Source organism: Ovis aries, chromosome 7 (assembly GCF_016772045.2).
Source record: "Ovis aries strain OAR_USU_Benz2616 breed Rambouillet chromosome 7, ARS-UI_Ramb_v3.0, whole genome shotgun sequence".
In the NCBI taxonomy this organism is placed as follows: Eukaryota; Metazoa; Chordata; class Mammalia; order Artiodactyla; family Bovidae; genus Ovis; species Ovis aries.
The window spans coordinates 14993455-15012146 of record NC_056060.1 but is presented as its reverse complement, the minus strand read 5'-3'; the positions used below and the strand labels follow the sequence as shown (position 1 = coordinate 15012146).

The 18692-nt window shown below is 52.8% G+C and overlaps 1 protein-coding gene across 3 annotated transcripts; it reads left to right on the top strand.

The window, feature by feature from the left end:
- On the top strand, positions 1–17059 carry CALML4 (calmodulin like 4). Of its 3 annotated transcripts, XM_060418891.1 has the most exons (6): positions 1–4156; positions 7535–7818; positions 7913–7943; positions 12269–12409; positions 13966–14154; positions 16761–17059. In XM_060418891.1, exons 2-6 carry the CDS (start codon positions 7684–7686, stop codon positions 16856–16858), a joined length of 594 nt encoding a protein of 197 aa, XP_060274874.1. In that variant the 5' UTR covers positions 1–4156; positions 7535–7683; the 3' UTR covers positions 16859–17059. The 3 variants fall into 3 exon arrangements, with proteins under 3 accessions (XP_060274874.1, XP_004010311.1, XP_012036220.1); XM_004010262.6 differs by lacking the exon at positions 1–4156 and having other exon boundaries at positions 6338–7818; XM_012180830.4 differs by lacking the exons at positions 1–4156; positions 7913–7943 and having other exon boundaries at positions 7728–7818.
- The last annotated feature ends 1633 nt before the right edge of the window (positions 17060–18692 follow it).

Here is an 18692-nt window from a genome sequence, read left to right as displayed (position 1 = left end):
CAACTGCCGGCCTGATCTTGGGGTCTGGCAGTGGTCGTTCCCAGCCACCTTCCCCTCCCGGGAACTCGGTCTCTGTCCCGCCTTCAGGATCGTGGCACCTGCTTCGTTCACCTGCTCAAGGTTTCTGAGTACTTGCACTCACTAGAGGCAGACATCGTGGGGCTCTCGTCAGCGTGTCTCAGCCTGAATCCACACCTGCCACCAGCGGCCCTACTCCCAGGAAAGGGGGCCTTGTTCTGGCAAGATGCCCCCCACCCCAGCACCAGGGCCAGGCACACAGCCTCGCTTCCTGGCATTGCTGGCCTTCATGCTTGTGAGGGGCTCAGGGGGGCTACCTCGCCTTCCCTGCCCTCCTCTCCTCTCCTGTGCTGCCAGGGACTCTGCCTCAAATCCTCCTTTCATGTAGGGGTCCCCCAGCCCCGGTCAGTCCCTGTCAGCTGGCAGCATCAGGGGTGAGCAGTGTGAATAAAGGCAGTGTGGAGCCAAGCCCCACTGGCGGCTGCTGCTGCTTCCTTGGGGTGTGAATTTGGGAGGCAGGAGGAGGAGGGACCCTGGAGCAGGGAAGTGGCTGGTCTGGGGCCTGGCAGGAGCCCTGGGCTGACCCCAAGGGCCTGCTCGGCCCTGTCTGGCTGAAGGCAGGTGCTGCCACTGCCCCCTGGCCATCTGTGCCACTCAGGATCCTGAGTTTGGGGGTCCCAGCTCTCTTTGGAGGAGGCTGAGGGTTGTGGGGCTGGGGCCGGCAGAGGGCGTCTACAGATGGAGCCCCCAAGCCATGCTGCTAGCGCCTTCTAGAAACTGAAGCAGAGAGGGTGTCCTTTGGGTGGAGGTGGGGGCAGGTTTTTGGGGGGCTGGCACTTAGCCTTGGGCAAGTCGCATGACTCCTGGAGGCCTCAGCCCTTAATCTTTGAGGGTCTCTGCCTCACCACCCAACCACCAGAGGCTTTATAGTCTCCCGTTCCTAGAACCCACAAGACATCTGCACTGAACAGGAGACACACAATCGTAGGCTGTACAGCTTTTAAGGAAAGCAGCTTTGTTCTTCAGAGTTGCTGCTGAGGCATTTTACAGTGTGGTAACCCTCCTCACTGCACAAAAAGACTATACAAAAAAGATCTTCATGACCAAGATAACCATGATGGTGTGATCACTCACCTAGAGCCAGACATCCTGGAATGTGAAATCAAGTGAGCATCACGATGAACAAAGCTAGTGGAGGTGATGGAATTCCAGTGGAGCTATTTCAAATCCTGAAAGATGATGCTGTGAAAGTGCTGCACTCAATATGCCAGCAAATTTGGAAAACTCAGCAGTGGCCGCAGGACTGGAAAAGGTCAGTGTTCATTCCAATCCCAAAGAAAGGCAATGCCAAAGAATGCTCAAACTACCTCACAATTGCACTCATCTCATATGCCAGTAAAGTTATGCTCAAAATTCTGCAAGCCAGGCTTCAGCAATATGTGAACTGTGAACTTCCAGATGTTCAAGCTGGTTTTAGAAAAGACAGAGGAACCAGAGATCAAATTACCAACATCCACTGGATCATGGAAAAAGCAAGAGAGTTCCAGAAAAACATCTCTTTCTGCTTTATTGACTATGCCAAAGCCTGTGACTGTGTGGATCACAATAAACTGTGGAAAATTCTGAGGGAGATGGGACTACCAGACCACCTGACCTGCCTCTTGAGAAACCTATATGCAGGTCAGGAAGCAACAGTTAGAACTGGACATGGAACAACAGACTGGTTCCAAATAGGGAAAGGAGTACGTTAAGACTGTATATTGTCACCCTGCTTATTTAACTTATATGCAGAGTACATCATGAGAAACACTGGGCTGGAAGAAGCACAAGTTGGAATCAAGATTGCCGGGAGAAATATCAATAACCTCAGATATGCAGATGACACCACCCTTATGGCAGAAGGTGAAGAGGAGCTAAAAAGCCTCTTGATGAAAGTGAAAGAGGAGAGTGAAAAAGTTGGCTTAAAGCTCAACATTCAGAAAACGAAGATCATGGCATCTGGTCCCATCACTTCATGGGAAATAGATGGGGAAACAGTGGAAATAGTGTCAGACTTTATTTTTTGGGACTCCAAAATCACTGCAGATGGTGATTGCAGCCATGAAATTAAAAAGACACTCCTTGGAAGGAAAGTTATGACCAACCTAGATAGCATATTGAAAAGCAGAGACGTTATATTGCCTACAAAGGTCCGTCTAGTCAAGGCTATGGTTTTTCTAGTGGTCATGTATGGATGTGAAATTTGGACTGTGAAGAAAGCTGAGCACCAAAGAATTGATGCTTTTGAACTGTGGTGTTGGAGAAGACTCTTGAGAGTCCCTTGGACTGCAAGGAGATCCAACCAGTCCATCCTAAAGGAGATCAGTCCTGGATGTTCTTTGGAAGGAATGATGCTAAAGCTGAAACTCCAGTACTTGGGCCACTTCATGCGAAGAATTGACTCATTGGAAAAGACTCTGATGCTGGGAGGGATTGGGGGCAGGAGGAGAAGGGGACGACAGAGGATGAGATGGCTGGATGGTATCACTGACTCAATGGACATGAGTTTGAGTGAACTGCAGGAGATGGTGATGGACAGGGAGTCCTGGCGTGCTGCGATTCATGGCGTCGCAGAGAGTTGGACACGACTGAGTGACTGAACTGAACTGAACCCTCCTCACATCCAGAGTGTAGACGTGAAGACTGGAGTTCAGGATACCTGCAACAATTTCCTGCTTTGCTTTTCCCAGGCACCTTCTACACCCATGAGAAGTTAGTGACCTCTGCCCCCACCGCCTTGGGAGTAACAGATGCCTGCTGTCCTGCTCAATAGCTCCTGCTCAGGACCTGGGATGAGGATGGCCCTTCTAGCTTGTTGGGCCCCCTGGCTTCCGGGATCTGAAATAATGAATTGTGTGATTTCATGTTCTTGGTGGGGATGTATAGAAACTTATTTAGTTGCTAAGTTGTGTCCTACTCTGCAACCCCATGGACTGTAGCCTGTCAGGCTCTTCTGTCCACGGGATTTTCTGGGCAAGAATACTGGAGTGGGTAGCCATTTCCTTCTCCAAGGGACCCTCCAGGTGATCTTCCTGACCCAGAGATTGAACCCGCATCTCTTGCGTCTCCTGCATTGGCAGGGAAGCCCAACTGCCTTCAATCAAAAGGACTCCATGGGTTTCACTCCCCCAGAGTGGGAGCTGGATGCTGAAGGTGCTGCCTGCCGCCCCCCCTCACTCAGCAGGTCACAATCTGCACAATCTTAATTCAGTAAGCCAGCTCCAGCCTTGGCCTCTCAAAGCACAAGGGCCCCTACGTCCCTAGTAACCTCAATTCTCCCCTACGTTGATTCCGTGTTTCCTCCAAACCCTGTCCCAGGCCCATTCTCCATACAAGGACTTAATGGATATCACCTAAGTGGGCACACATCTGATTGTGGGGTCTGAGGCTTACACAGTTTTGAGTATGCTTGATAAGAAAACTTCTAAAAAAGTGAATAAAATTAGATATGAAAGAATATTTAGAATGGAAAAGAGATCAGCAAATTATTGGAGCCTTGGTGATTCCTGTCCCTCTTGACTAAGATCTCTTTAGGAAGTTTCCTGAAAATGTTTCCCAAGAAATACAGGAGAGGCTGGCCTTGAGAGGCTTGGCACACTGATAGGGGGGTCTGGGGTGATCGCGCTGGTGGACAGCAGTGACTGGCCTGTATCCAACAGCATCTGGATAAATCCAGTGGAAACCGCGAGAGGGCTTGCTGATGGCTGCACACCCCTATGGGGAAAGCGCTGCAATAGCGACCAAGGAAACCAGTTTATGGGCCATGAGACTCAGGAGCTGGCCTGTAAAAGATGACAGACACTGGCATTTCCACCAGCCCTACAGCCCTCCTCCCCTGCTGCCGGGCTAAGCGGAGGATGGATGGACTACTTACTTAGCCAGCAAGTGAGACAGGAAATCTGCTCTCTGACATGTGAACTAGGAGGCTAGCTTGAGCCTTCCACATTATAACTGAATATGCCAGGAGCAATGGACCCAGAGACTACGCCATGGTAACCCCAAAGCAACTAGTCAGCACCATCCAAGTCCGACTGTTTTTGTCCTGACCACAGGATCTGCTCCCAGTGGAACACCGTATACCACGGCCTGGGACTGGCAGGTAAGTTTCTGGTGGTGTGGGTTTGCCACTTCTTGGGGGATAGGATTAGAAAGGGTCTTACAGTCTTCACCTGTCCTCCACTCAGCCCTACCTGAGACCGCTACTGAGGTCACTAATCCAGGCCTCCCCTGGAGAAAGTCACCATTCTATGACCCCTACGATCTGTTAGACACCCCCTGCTCCAGGTTTCGGCGCCAGCTGTGGGGACTGCAGGCTGGGACGCCAACCACAGGCTGGGGTGGTGTGACCTCAGAATGCTGTCACTGCCTGTGTGTTGCCTCATGGCCACGATCTCCCCTGTACTGTGCCTGTTAAGCATCTTATGTTTCGTCCCTAGCCTGAGCAGAGGGAATCTCTCTGGGGACCAGGTGACAGTGGTGGCCTCACCACTTTGTTGGTTTAAGGCTGCGCTGTCTGCGTTGTGCGCGGGTTTTCTCTGCAGAGTGGGGCGGCTCTCTAGTTGCAGAACGTGGGCTTCCCACTGCAGCAGCTCCTCTTGGCGTGGAGCACAGGCTCTAGGCACACGGGCTGCAGCAGTTGCAGCACAGGGGCTAATTAGTTGTGACTCCCAGGCTCTGGAGTGTGCAGGCTTTGGTAGTTATGGTGCAGGGCTTGGTTGCTCCGAGACATGTGGGATCTTCTGGAACCAGGGACCAAACTCGTGTCCCCTGCCTTGGCAGGTGGACTTCCCACCATTGAGCCATCAGGGAAGTCCTGGCCTCACCACTGGCGAGTCTGACTGCAGGGCCTCCCTCCTCTGGACTTCCATGAAAAATTCACCCAAAGTTGGCTCGCGTCTCAGGGAGTTACTATCTAGCATTCTTTGTGTCTTACTCTTGATTGTGTGTGCACTCGGTCGTGTCCGACTCTGCGACCCCCTGGACTGTGGCCCGCCAGGCTCCTCTGTCCATGGGATTTCCCAGGCAAGAATACTGGAGTGGGTAGCCACTTCCTACTGCAGGGGACCTTGCGGACCCAGGGATCGAACTGGTGTCTCTTGGGTCTTCTGTGTTGGCGGACGGATTCTTTACCACTGCACCACCTGGGAACTCTTGGTATTCTGCTAGCTACTGTCATCACGGGGTTGCAAAAGAATCGAAAACAACTTAGAGACTAAACAGCGAAAACAACTTAGAGACTAATCAGCAAAAACAACAGTCTGTCATTTTATTTGTGATCTGCGGTTGCAACGCACCTCTGCATCCCTGACCCCAGGGATATCTCAGAAGAGGGGCAGGGCCATGAGAGTCATGCAGGAAGTGTGGGTGTGTATGGCCAGGCCACTCAAGGTGGCCGTTCACTTGCTGTCTGTGTATCTCCTGCTCCACCAGTCGCTACTTCACACACAGGACTGTCCAGTCCTGTTCATCACAGGCCCTTTATCTGTGACTGTCCACACGCCTGCCCCTGCCCCCAGCTGGTTTCCCTGGTAACTGATGAGCCTTCTGAAGTCAATGCTCTCTATAACTGGTAGCCGCCTCCTCCAGAGCAGCAGAAGGCGCGCCGTGTCCTGCCTGCTGTCTGCCGTCCACAGGGGGGTGTTGCTCCAGGATGTGGCTTCAGATCCGTAAGATTCCCCCATCTGATAAGTTGTTGTCTGTCTCTGGCTGGGCTACTATATGGCTCGCAGCACCTCGGGGTACAGCCCAACGATCACATCTCCCCCAGGAGCCCCTTTCCAAACACAGGGTGATTCCAAGCGAGCCCGGGCCTGGCTCTTCAGGCTTCCCCTCAAGCATCCGCTCTGTGCCCCGGGCCCTGCCAACGCCCCGCCTCATGTCCCCTCTCCTCTTCTTCCTGTAAGTCGCATAGAAACTCCCCTCCTTTCCTGCTCCCACCAGCCTTTCCTCAGCCCCAACTTGGAGGAGTCAGAAACCGCCAGCTAAAACTTTCTGGGTCTAGAAATGGGTGTGAAGTCGAGGAAAAGAGAACCTTTCACAAGGAAATGGTCAGGAGACAAAGACAGCCCCCCTGCCCTGATCCATGTAACTTCTACAGATTACCACCAGCTCCCTCTGCACGCATGCAGCCCTTTCCAGGCCCCCAGACCAGGAGCCCTAGTGCAGTGCACAACCGGTGTGGCCGTACCTGCCAGTCCCGACAGGCTGGGTGGGCCCTGGAGTCGGGGCCCCAAAGGCACGGCAGCCACCAGCCGTGGACACAGGATACAGCAGGGATCTCGGAGAAGGAGGGGGAGAACCCAGCTGTGCCCAGCGCTGCAGCTCCATCCCCCGTTCACTTCCTCAGTGGGTGTGGGGAGGGGTGGGCTGGGGACAAACCACTGAGAAATGGGGAAAGTCAGCAGCTTCTGCTGGAAGGGGTGGGAAGTGCAGTGGGGAGTGGAGGGGAAGGAAGAAAAGAGGGAGCCTTCCTGACCAGGAAAGTCACTTAAGAGGTCTCCCTCTGAGTCCCCTGAGTTGCCTGTGGTGGGGCCAGAGACCCCAGCATGGGCACCTACCACACCCCCAGAAGAATGGGAAGGAACTGACTCAAGCTGAAAATGGACCATCTGGCCATTAACTGTCAACATAAGGCCAGGATGCTGAGGCACAGAGCTGTGGAATGGGCACCGAGGTCTTCCTCAGAGGCGCCTTTCTCTCCTGTGTGTGGCATCCAGGGTTCTGGCGGAGGAGGTGGCTGTCACTGGGCTGTGGTGTCACGCAGGGTTTCCTTCCCATATTAAAAAGCAGAGACATTACTTTGTCAACAAAGGTCCGTCTAGTCAAGGCTATGGTTTTCCAGTAGTCATGTATGGATGTGAGAGTTGGACTGTGAAGAAAGCTGAGCGCCGAAGAATTGATGCTTTTGAACTGTGGTGTTGGAGAATACTCTTGAGAGTCCCTTGGACTGCAAGGAGATCCAACCAGTTCACCTTAAAGGAGACCAGTCCTGGGTGTTCATTGGAATGACTGATGTTGAAGCTGAAGCTCCAATACTTTGGCCACCTGATGCAAAGAGTTGACTCGTTTGAAAAGACCCTGATGCTGGGAAAGATTGAGGGCAAGAGGAGAAGGGGATGACAGGATGAGATGGTTGGATGGCATCACTAACTCAATGGACATGGGTTTGGGTGGACTCCAGGAGTTGGTGATGGACAGGGAGGCCTGGCGTGCTGTGGTTCATGGGGTCGCAAAGAGTCGGACACGACTGAGCGACTGAACTGAACTAATGAGGTGGTGTGTGACGTGCCTAAAGGGGATGTGCAAAGTGCCCAACACCTAGGAGGAGACTCTATTTAGCCCCTAATGCAATCCTCAGAGAGAAATACCCCTGAAGGCAGGCCTGGGGGACCCAGCGATCCCCTCTCTGGGTGACCCCTTCTTAGTGTCCACAGAGGGCTCCCAGGAAGGAATAGCGGCCCTTGTCCTCTGGCTACAGAATATCAGCTTCCTGGTGCAGGACCAAGTGCCGGCGAAGCCCTCGGGCAGCTCCCATCTCTCAAAATCCAGCCTGCCACCACCCCACAGCCAGGCATCCACAGAGCACAGGAAGCTGGAATCTGACCCCTGGCGGCGGGCCTGGTCTCCATGGCAGCCAGGGATTTATTACCGGGGCCTCCACCCGGCTGGGCGGACTTTCGACTTGAAGCCGGGAAGAAGGGGAACAGGAAGGCAGTTCTGGGAGCAGCGAGCCCACGGGTGGCAGCTGGAGGCCCCGCGATGGTGAGGATCTGTGTGGCCTGGCCAGGCTGCCCGGGGCTGGGGAGGCAGGGGGCTTTCATGGAGTCCCTTCCTGACTGTTCTCTCTCTGCTGCAGGCCAAGTTTCTTTCCCAGGACCAAATTAATGGTAGGTTTGGTTTGTTCTTTCATTAGCAACTCGCAGCAAAATATGGGTCTCATTAGGTAATTTGCTCTGCTCATGTTTTGTTGGTGGGAGAGCTGGGCCCACCCACAAGCCAGGGGCCGACTGCTACCAGGAAGGGCCTGGTGGAGGGGCGGGGGATAAGGCTTGGAGGTGAGAACTGTGCCTAGTACACAGTCGTCAGTGTGATTTGCAAGAGGGCCTGACAGGAGGGGGAGCGCTTCGGTTCTCCTCCAGAACTTGATAGTTGGGGGCGGAGGGGGAGAGGGGCTGGTCGGACAGACACCAACTGGTTGTGACTGAGGGCCCCAGCTGAAAAGGGGGCTTTGTAACTGGCTGAGAAAGAGAACAGGGCCCAGGGCTGTGCTCTCGGAAAGGGTGCTTTGTTTAGGCTGTGGGCTTCAGTCTCCCCATCTGTAAAGGGTGAAGGCCAGTGGAGGTGGCCTCAGAGATCCCTCTGCCCTGACGGCAAGCCTAGCGTTGGCATTTGGAGCACTTTATTCTGTGAATCCCCAAACCTGCCCCAGGCAGCTTCAGTTTCCCACAGTGCCTGGTTCTGTTTCCACAAGGCCAAGCCGACAGAGTTGGGTTACACAGAAGCCAGGGGCCAGACCCTGCTGGGGAGGCTCAGCTGAGCTCAAGCAGGGAGATGAACTGAGGGATGGTTACCTGGGCAGGACTTGCAGAGTTCTGGTTACCAGCAGCGTCTATAAGGGAGAGAGGGTAGGTGGGTTGCAGGCGCCTCCCCATAGGCCCCTTGATATTCTTACCCCTCAACGGGGTCCAGAGCAGGGACTTTTAAAATCCAAGGCCCAGGGTAGGGGCCTCTCCTACCCAGTCTTAACACAAGGCTTGATGAATCTCAGGGCTGGAATCCAGCTGTTAGTGTGCCCCCCACCAAACATGGTGCTGGGGCTCACTGACCCTCCCTCTGGGGCCTCTGAATCTCCCAGAAAGGAAGAAGGTACGTTTCCCTTTGTATCCTAAAGTCTGACACAAAGAAAGGGACCACAAACGTTCAGGAAAGAAAGACTGCTTGAATGGAAAGACCAGGGACCTTGGAGGCAGTGGACCTGGGCTCCAGTCCCCTCTGAGCCTCGGTGGTCTCATCTGTGAAGTGGGAATAATGGCACTGCCTCATCAGGCTCCTGTGAGCAAGAGAGCAGGTGGCAGGCACGCACCTGACTCTGTGCCTGGACGTCACCCAGATGTAAGCCGGGGCCAGCTTGCTCTTGCTAGCATGAGCTACGTGGTACACCTTTAGGAATTTTGTGAACTATTATTAAACAAAGGAAGATGAAAGAATGTCCCTTCGTCTACAAAAGTTTTTTAAAAGATAGCTCTGTTGCAATTAGTAGTGCTGAAGATTTGAAAGACTTCAGTTTAATGGATGTAATTTGCACAAAGGTGAGGAATAGTTTAACAGTAGATCACTCATCAGATGTAATGACAGTGTAGTCATTGGGAAAATAGTTGCATTCATTGGCCTGCAGCTTACCTCACTTATGGTTAAATCAAAATTGTAGGTTGGCAATGGATACAAGAGCTGGCAGAAACTCACTTGTGATAATCAATTGGCTAGATGGGATTTATAATCAAAGTATTTTTATTACTTGTAAGTTGGATGCTATACATTCTTAAGTCTGTACCATGTACAGATGTCATCAGAGTTGGTTCCATTCCCAGCACAGCTGGTGTTATCCTGGGTCTGGGGAGGATTCTTTCTTGCCTTGGGGCATTTGCATTTTCAAAGGGAAAACTTAAAGGGAATTTTAATCCAGTTTATTTAACCCAATTTGTTCTTTCATTCAACAGTTATGAGTCCTTTTTTTGTGCCAATTATGAGTCCTTTTTTTGTGCCAGCCCCGTTCTAGGGATTAAAAATACAGCAGTGCACAGCGAAGCCCCAAATCCTTGTGCTCACAGGGTTCACCTGTGTGGGGAGGTGGGGACAACAAAGGAAAGGAGTGAGCAGGATGTTGGATGGCAGGCAGGTCTGGCAGGAGAAGGGCCTGGCAGGGAGAGCAAGGAGGTGTAGAGGTCATGGAGGCGGGGCAGGAGTAGAGAGAGAAGAGCCCTACTGTTTCAGGGCTGGCCTCCAAGTCCAGAGGACCCCCCAGATCTTTAAAGCAGGAAGACACATTTTAGGTAACTGGGGAGGAGATGGGTCCCCCATTGACTCTAGCCCTGCTGATACCACGGGGCCCCTGGTGCAGAGTATGGGGGAGGCAGTTTGCCCCCTGTGGAGTCTGGTCCATCCCCGGTCCCAAGAGTGTGCTGTCCCCATCCGGCTACTGTTGGAAGGTGCTCAACTGTCATAGGATGGGGTCCCAGGATGGTAGTGGGCCCACCTCTTGGGCAGAGGCAAACCCAGACGGAAGGTAAGCTCGGGTGACCAAGACAGGTCCCCTGGAGCTGGGCGGGGGGCTGAGTTCAAGTCCTGCGTGCAGGGTGGCCCCCTGTCCCTGTCCCTGTCCCCACTGGCGCTGGGCCCTCTTAGAGGGAATTGGGTTTCACAGGAACCAGTGAAGCCTTGCTTCCCTGGGCCACTCTGGTTCCTGCCGCTGGGTCCTGTTGGTGGTCTGCCCCTCCAAAGCCCAGGCTCTGGAAAGTTCTGAAAGGGCAGGAGGTTCCCCTTCAACCTCTCCACAGGCATAAAAGCAGGTAATTGTCTCTAAACCCCCACCGCCTGGCCTGCCTTTGATTAGCAATGCCCCTGAAACCCTAGGCTGCTGGGAGTGGCCCTAATGAGGTAGCATGAAGGGGCCCTCGGCCTGGGCGTCCTCTGCCACCTCTCCCGCCCTCTGGTGGAGCTCCAGGGTAGCCTGGGCAGAGCTAGCTGCCCACTGCCCCCACTGCCAGGAGCCCTCGGCTGCTCCAGCCTTCCTCGCTGGCTCGTCTGCACCATGGGAACAACTAGGGTCCCTCCCCACAGGGCCACAGTGAGGATGACACAAGGGCCTGGGGGAAAGCGCTAGTACCGGGAGCTGCTTTTGCTGGTTTTGTTACTATCCGCTCAGAAGCTGCTGGTCCAGGCCTCTGAGTAACCAGCTGGCTGTGGGAAGTGTGCAGGGTGCTAGGGAACAGTGCAGGGCCCGGCATGCTCCCAGTGGGGCTCAAGCTGGAGCTCTACCCCATGGGTCCCGGGGGCTGCACGAGAGGGGCATTTGGCCAGTTCCACCCCCACCCTGTGGTCAGGGCCTCTGTGAGGACCCCTTATCTTCCCAAGCTCCTGGCTGGCCTCCCTGTGCCTCCAGGGCTGGGGGGTCAGGGCAGATGCAGGTGGGGGCTGGTTCCACTGGGCTGGGGAGCTGTGGCTCTGCAGGCCACTTCACCTCCAGAGGGGAGAGAGGGTTCAAAGAGAGCAGTAAGGAAGATCTCCGCGGAGCTGGGAGGACGTCCAGGCAGTGCCTGTTGAAGTCTTGAGTGGGGCCTGGGCCTGTGTGAGAGCGCGGCTTGAGAGTTCAGCAGCCCGGAGACCGGCGGCTGCAGCAGTGGACTCAGAAGCTCCCAGTTGTGATATCTGTCACCACGTATGATGGCCTCTCTGCCAGGCCTTCCCAGAGCGGGTTTCTGGTCCTCCAGCAAGCCCCAAGGCATTATTATTCTGTTTCCCACCTAAGTTGTCATTTGCTGAGATCCCCTAGGAATTTGGTGCCCTGCTGTGGGCTCCTCGTCTCCCTGGGCTGGACCTGGAACAAGAGAGCGAGCAAGTTTTCCTGTGTGTGCTAAGTTGCCTCAGTCACATCCAACTCTGCCACCCCATGGACTGCAGCCCACCAGGCTCCTCTGTCCATGGGACTCTCCAGCAAGGATACTGGAGTGGGTTGCCATGCTCTTCTCCAGGGGATCCTCCCGACCCAGGGATCGAATCCACGTCTCATGTCTGCTGCACTGGCAGGCGGGTTCTTGACCACTGTGGTTTTAGTCAGTTGAGGACAGGAGCAGGGAGGGAGGCGGCAGAAGGGCGGTCAGGAGGGAAAGGGGATGGGGTTGACAGGATGAAAGGCAAGAAATGCAGTTAAACATACATTTCAGATAAACGACAAATACCTTTGTAAGCATGTTGTTGTTAAGTCCTGTCCAACGCTTTGTGACCTCATGGACTGAGGTTTATCTGAAACTCAATTTACCTTGACAGCCCTGGATTTTTTTTTTTTTTTTTTTTTTGCTAGGTCTGGCCACTCTAGGAGGGGAGGCGGACTGGGAAGCAGGCAGAAGGAAGGGGAGGGGCAGAAAGTGGAGAGAGGATTGAGAAGTTGGGGGAGGGTGAAAAAGCGGCCCTGACTCTCCCTTCTGGGCTGTGGCAGAGTACAAGGAATGCTTCTCCCTGTATGACAAGCAGCAGCGCGGGAAGATTAAAGCCACGGACCTGCTGATGGTGATGCGGTGCCTGGGGGCCAGCCCAACGCCTGGGGAGGTGCAGCGGCACCTGCAGACTCACAGGATAGGTGAGTGGGCCCGGCTGGGCCAGCTGCCACGGAAGGAGGAGTCTGGGTGAGTGGGTGGGCCCTGAGCCCTATAGCTCTTGTCCCAGGGACGCAGGCAGGCAGGCAGGTCGGGTGTGACCAGCTCAGAGGTTTGAGAGGTCCGTGTTAGCCAGAGTTCTCTGGCTGGGTGTGGAGGCACCTGGCGAGGTGTGCTCGTAGCAACGGGTGACGCCCCATCCCAGGGGACCAGGGGCTCTAGACATTTCACCACAGTTGTCTCAAACCTGCAGTCCAGACGGTGCTGAACGATCCCAAGGTTGTTTTGATGGAAGTGTCCCTTTACTTAGATGTGTCATGTGCTTAGCTCAGCAACACCATGAAGGAGGCGCTATCCTAATCCAAGTTTTACAGATAAAGATCAAGATTCAGAGCCCAGCTGGTAACTTCCGAGCCCTTAAGCCAATGGTGGAATCAGATTGGAACCAGATTCTCATTTCTAAGACTGAGCTCCCCCAAACTGTTCAAAATGGGAATAAAACATAGAGGAAAACCCACCCAAAACATTACCAAGTTGTCCTCTGCTGATGTGATTATGGGTGATTCTTCATTCCTCTTGTTTCCTGTTTTTGGCGAAGAGAACATATACTAGTTTTACAAGCAAAAACGAGTTGCTTTTTGTTGGTGGTGGCAACTTTTTTTTTAAAAAGAGATGGAGGAATGTCAGATGCCAGGATGGCTGTTTGCATCGATAGCTGGACACTCAGGAAGGAAAGAGGAAGGAACACTTGGTCAACAGCCCAACTGGACCTCCGTTTCCCCATCTCTCAGTCGGGTTCCCACCCTCTGCTGGGGTGATCCCAAGGCCCCATCAGAGGGCGAGTGCAGCGGCAATGGGAGCTTGTCCTGAGGCTGGGCTGGGGGTGGCCTCTGAAGGCCCCAAGCCTGGTGACGGGGAGCTCAGCCACCGAGAACCCCTGCTCTCTTCAAAGCGTGCTGGTTTCCTTTGGTTTCCGTCTCCTTCAGACAGGAAGCTGTGGGCAGGGGCACTTCCGATTTCCTGCAGTTGGAGCCCAGCCTGGGCTGAGGGCCCCAGGCATGCCTGGAGGAGGGGTGTGGGCTGGGGTGGAGGCTGCAGTGAAGGGAAGGGCAAGTGAGGGAGGCTTGAGCCCCATCATCCACCTGTCTTTGTAGATGTGTTGCAGCGACTGTCAAAGGGGGAGGATAGACATGTTGGTGCACTTCCTCCAGTTCAGGGCAGGAGAGAAGCTTCCAGAAGGGGTACAGAAAGCGGTGCTTCATCCTGTTCTTGTCACTGCTCTGAGCTTCTGTCTCTTTAGTGGGCAAAATGAGATGTCCAGGCACTGAGGGTTGTTGAAAAGATTAAATGAGGCATATCCATGGTGGGAACGCAGCAAGACAGGCTGCAGCCTCTTCCCCATGAACACAGCCACCACCACGGTGCTTCCTGAGTTGGGTGGCTCTTGAGCTGGCCTTGAAGGCTTGGGCAGGAGGCCAGCTGACATCCCCAAGAGAAGCCTTTTCCTCCTTGCTCACTCTGCTGTTTGGGGGTTTCCTAGACAGAAACGGAGAGCTGGATTTCTTTACTTTCCTGACCATCATGCATATGCAGATAAAACAAGAGGACCCAAAAAAGGAAATTCTTTTGGCCATGTTGATGGCGGACAAGGAGAAGAAAGGCTACATCATGGCATCTGAATTGCGGTCAAAACTGATGCAACTGGGGGAGAAGCTCACCCACAAAGAAGGTAATGGTCTGGGTCCCTATTTCCCAACAGTGGGAGGTGACTAAGGGGTTGGGGGCACACCAAAGTCCAAATCATGCCACCTCAGTTACGTAGGCATTGCATCTGATGGCATTTGGACGTTGGGACTAGATGCTAAGCTTGGTGAACTCTGGACTGGAACCTGGAAAACTAGGGAACTGTGAGTGGCAGAAGTTAGCCAGGGTGAAGGGACAGTAGGGAAACCCAGTTAGGAGCTACTTGGGCATTACTCTATGTCTTCTAACTTTCACTGGGGGCCTTCATGACTGCGACACCTCTAGGATCACCAGTGTCCCTCTCATACCCATTAAAGAAACAGGTGCAGTGCGCGGCCTGTGACGAGCAGAGCTAGGCGCTAGACACAGGGCTAGCAGACACCGGGACCCCCACCCTCCGACCTCGCTCAGGCACTCCTCTCACCACAGCTGTCTTCTGAAGTTGCTGCTGCCACCAAGTTTCTAAATTGAGATGTTACTTTGCTCCCTTTTCTCATGAGTCAGCCAGCTCTGAGCTCTTCCAGAAGGAATGTCCTGTCTACCTTCCCTGTCTTCTTGCCTCAGAGCCAGAGGAGGGGCTTGGGCCTTCTGGGAAAGCTGGATGTTCATGGTGAGGGTGACCCCAATGCTGAGCCCTTTGCAGATGTCCTCCCAGCCGGCCTGACAGGCCCCTGGGTCCAGCCACAGTGGCCATGCCAGGTTGCCACCCGAGTCCACACTCCCCAACCCCAGAGGCTGCAATTTCTGGGTAGGCCGCCGGGCTCACCTGTGATTGGGGCAGGAGGACACGGTCGGTGGACGAAAAAGGCTCCGGTAATGATGGGCCTTTAGCGTTTGGTGAAATCACAACAGACTTGAATCCTGGCTCCCCCTCCTTCTGGGGGAGCTCAGGTGAGTTTCTTAACCTCTCTCACCCTCCTCAGTTTCCTCGTTGGGAAATCAGGTTACAATAGGCAATCCCTCAGGACCCTGCAAGAGCTAACATTCTATAAAGCAGTCTGCTAAGATTTTATCTGCAGTCACAAAGGCACAGTGCAAAGGAAGTAAAAATAGCGCTAGAGAAGGCAGATGGAGCTTCCCCCGCTCTTCCAGGCTGCCAGCTATCACAATCCCATCTTTCATTGTGGCTGTTTTAACGTGAACAGGGAGTCACAGGCTATGCTTCCCTCCCGGGCTCCAAGGACACTACTCAGCCTTTTAAGGATCAGGTGGAGTGTTAGCAGAGGTCAGCAGGGGCCTTCATTTTTGCGGTTAATGATCCGTCTAAAACAATACCATGGTCCCCAAACTTAAACATCTCTCTCATTTGTTTAACCAGTAAGGAAACATTTCAAAGAAACTGGCAGTGTCTGCCAGAGACTGATGTCCTTTTCCTCTGGCTATGGGAGATAGAAAAGGTAATACTGGAAGTAAGACTCCTTTACCTTCAGTGATAGAAAAGTTGGTTTACTGCAGAAGCATCCTTGGAGCAGCTGAGACGGCTGTGAGGAGGCCTCCTTTGCAAACCGGTTCTCTGTGGTTTTTCAGGGAACTGCTATTCTAACCAGAAGGTACCATCAGATTCCAGCTGCCCCTCTTCTGGACAGCTGGAGGCTGCAGTGACCGGTACTGGACTTGTCCATTGGGACAGTTTTAACCAAGTGGTTGATGGGTAGACACTCCTCCATGAAATAAGATAAATTACAGTCTCAGAGTTCTACAAGTACTCAGAAGTACTATCAGCTCAAACGCAGTGCATAGCAATTACGATTTTGAGGAGGATGCTTAAGCAGGAAGTCACAGGATGCTTTTTCACTGTCCAGAGTTGTGTGGGGGCTGTCTGCGGCTGGCAAAGTTGACACAGAGCAGTGAGAGAGTTTTGTAAGAGGGTGAGGAGGGTCCTGAGAAGCCACCATTGAAAAGTGTAAACTGAACTGGCTCTTCTTGTCAACTCCTGGGACAAGCTTGTATTTTATCCCAAGAATCCAGAACCAGTAAATGTACGTTTCTTTTTTTCTGAGCAACGTTAGAGAACAATGGCAGTTTTTGTAGGCTTTGAGCTTGGACACAGTTGAATTTATTTTCTCTTATACTATCCCACCTCCGAAACACTTTCAGAAAGAGATGATAGTGGCAGATACCATTTGTCACCAAGCCCCCTCTTGGGGTGGGGGGATGTCATTTTGGAAGGCAGGCCATAGGCTGGGCTAGGGGCCCCAGGATGGAGCTGCAGGGGTGTCTGTTATGGAGGGCGTCTGAGAGGGCGGGCGGTAGAAGGTAAAATCCATGCCAACACTTTCTGGAAATACTGGCACAGGAGCCAGATATTTTCTGAAGAAAAAAAAAGGTACAAGGTGGTTTTATTGACTGAATCCTTACCAGTACACCCCCTATCCTGGCCCCTGCAGAAAGCCAGATGAACTCAGAATTGATTCCATGGTCTCCAAGGGGGAGGGAGCGGGTTGTCCTTTTCTGTTCACTGGTTACTTCCTCACCTATGGAAGCAGTCAACTGGAGGTTCAGGGAAGACCTCTGGGGAGGCTCAACCCCCAGCTGGATGCCTTATCATATGACACTGAAGCCAAACTGAGAAATTACTGTGATTTATCGCAGTGGAGGATCTCTTCAGGGAAGCAGATATCGAACCGAATGGCAAAGTGAAGTATGACGAGTTCATCCAGAAGCTCACCATTCCTGTGCGGGACTATTGAACGAGGAGGCGAGAGAGCCGCCCCTGGGCCTGAGCACTCAGACTGTGGGTTTTGGAAAAGAAAGTGTTTCTTACACTTGCGGGAGATGGCAAACACAGCAAGATGACAAACCTAAGCCCAGCAAGAGGACAAGGAAACAAAATTATTCCAGCCACGGTATTAGCATGTCTTTAATAAAACTTTGTACTGTTTTAACAACTACCATTAGTCTAGCCCTTTATAGCCTGTGGTTTAGAGATGGGCCAGGGGTCTAGTCCCAACACTGCCATTTCCCAGCCAGGTGATTCTGGGCAAATCATTTCACCCCTCAAAGTGAGGGATCCTCACTAAAGTGGATTCTTGCTTCTTACCTCACAGAGCCTATTGAGAATGGGCTCTGCTTTCGCAAACTGTAGGACACTATGTAATCCTGGGTTGCCATGATTGTGCTTTTCCTAAAAAGGGCAATTTACAGGAAGACCAATATTCTGTATCTGGGTGCTGGAACCATCTTCCACATTTTCAAGATAAAGCTAGCTGGGAAACAGCAACAAGCAAAGAGCTCAAACAAACTATGGCAACATTTCTTGCAGCACCATGGGGTCATGTGTAAATTCTCATTCTCAGTGCATACTAATGTAGTCCTGGATATTCATTCATAAGCAGAGTATACAACAGGTTGGAACAAGGCAGCATCAGCCAAATGTTGGGAAGAAGGACCTGACTACAGCCGACCAAAGGGGACCGGGTGTGACAAGCTGCATTCACTGCAGCCTTGCAGACCCCGAGAAGACTCATGGTGGTGCTTCTCTCAGCATTTTGAGTTCTTCCCTGGCCCATTATCAGAGGGGTTCATGGGACTAGGATGGGTTTGCTTAAGTGGGTCAGACTGATGGCTTCAACCCGTTTCCTCAGGACTAGAGGCAAGTAGTAAGGGGATGGAACAGACCACAGCCGTGACACAGCAGGAGCCCTGCAAAACTGTTCCAGGGGTACTGGTCCTGCCAGGAGCTTTTCTAGCGCAAGTGGCTTTTTAAGTTAGTTATGAGTCAGCACAGTCCAAAAAAGGGCTGGAGTCACACATCAGCATGTTGAGAGGGGAGCCAGGCAGAACTCAAAGTACAGAGATTTTCATCCTTATATGTATCAAAATTGTGCTCTCTGGGCTGTGGCTTTTGCTAATGGTACCTTAGTGGCTAACGCAAAAGAAAACCAAATTAAGAGGGAGGTGTGTCTCTGGGGAGATTTACACAGGACACAAGTTTGAGGGCGAGGCACAAGGGAAATTTCAGGGGACAAAGCAGTCACAGTCAGTGTAACTATCTCAGTAAGGATGCGTGGCTTCAGACCAAATGGAGGTCCTGAGAGAGAGTCACTTTTGTTTTCCCAACAGTGTTTAACTGCCCATTAAGTGATCAGGAATGCCTAGGAGCTGGAGAGAAGGGTTATGTGGGGGCAGGCAGTTATGTGCCCCCCACCCACCCACCCTAAACACCAAGTAGGTGAACTTGTGATTGTCTAGCTGGGGATCTCAGGCTCATACAGTACAAGGGCAGATCCAGGTTTTGTGAGATCTGAGGGTTATACGATTCGGCAGCCTTCCAGAATAATACAAGAGAAGTACAGAATTACTAAGGGCTGCTCCCAGGACCCTGGAAGAGGCCAGAGCAAATGAGGGGCTCTTGTGCTTAAACTTCATTACCTTCATGGTAAATTCATCTGAGGCTGGTTAGATGCTGGCACACCATGGAGAACTGCTATATTTCACTTTCAGGCAAGGCTCAAGGGTCAAGCTCCACATCAACTGTTAACCCCTCATGGACATGAGGAAGTCAGTCTTGCATAGCCAACCTGG

What these genes read in the sequence shown, in the direction of transcription:
- CALML4 (XM_060418891.1), top strand. Translation starts at nt 7,684, where the DNA reads ATGGCAGCCAGGGATTTATTACCGGGGCCTCCACCCGGCTGGGCGGAC. An exon ending in CCTGCAGACTCACAGGATAG is followed by an intron (nt 12,410 to 13,965) that starts GTGAGTGGGCCC and finishes GGGGTTTCCTAG; the next exon opens with ACAGAAACGGAGAGCTGGAT. An exon ending in GAAGCTCACCCACAAAGAAG is followed by an intron (nt 14,155 to 16,760) that starts GTAATGGTCTGG and finishes GATTTATCGCAG; the next exon opens with TGGAGGATCTCTTCAGGGAA.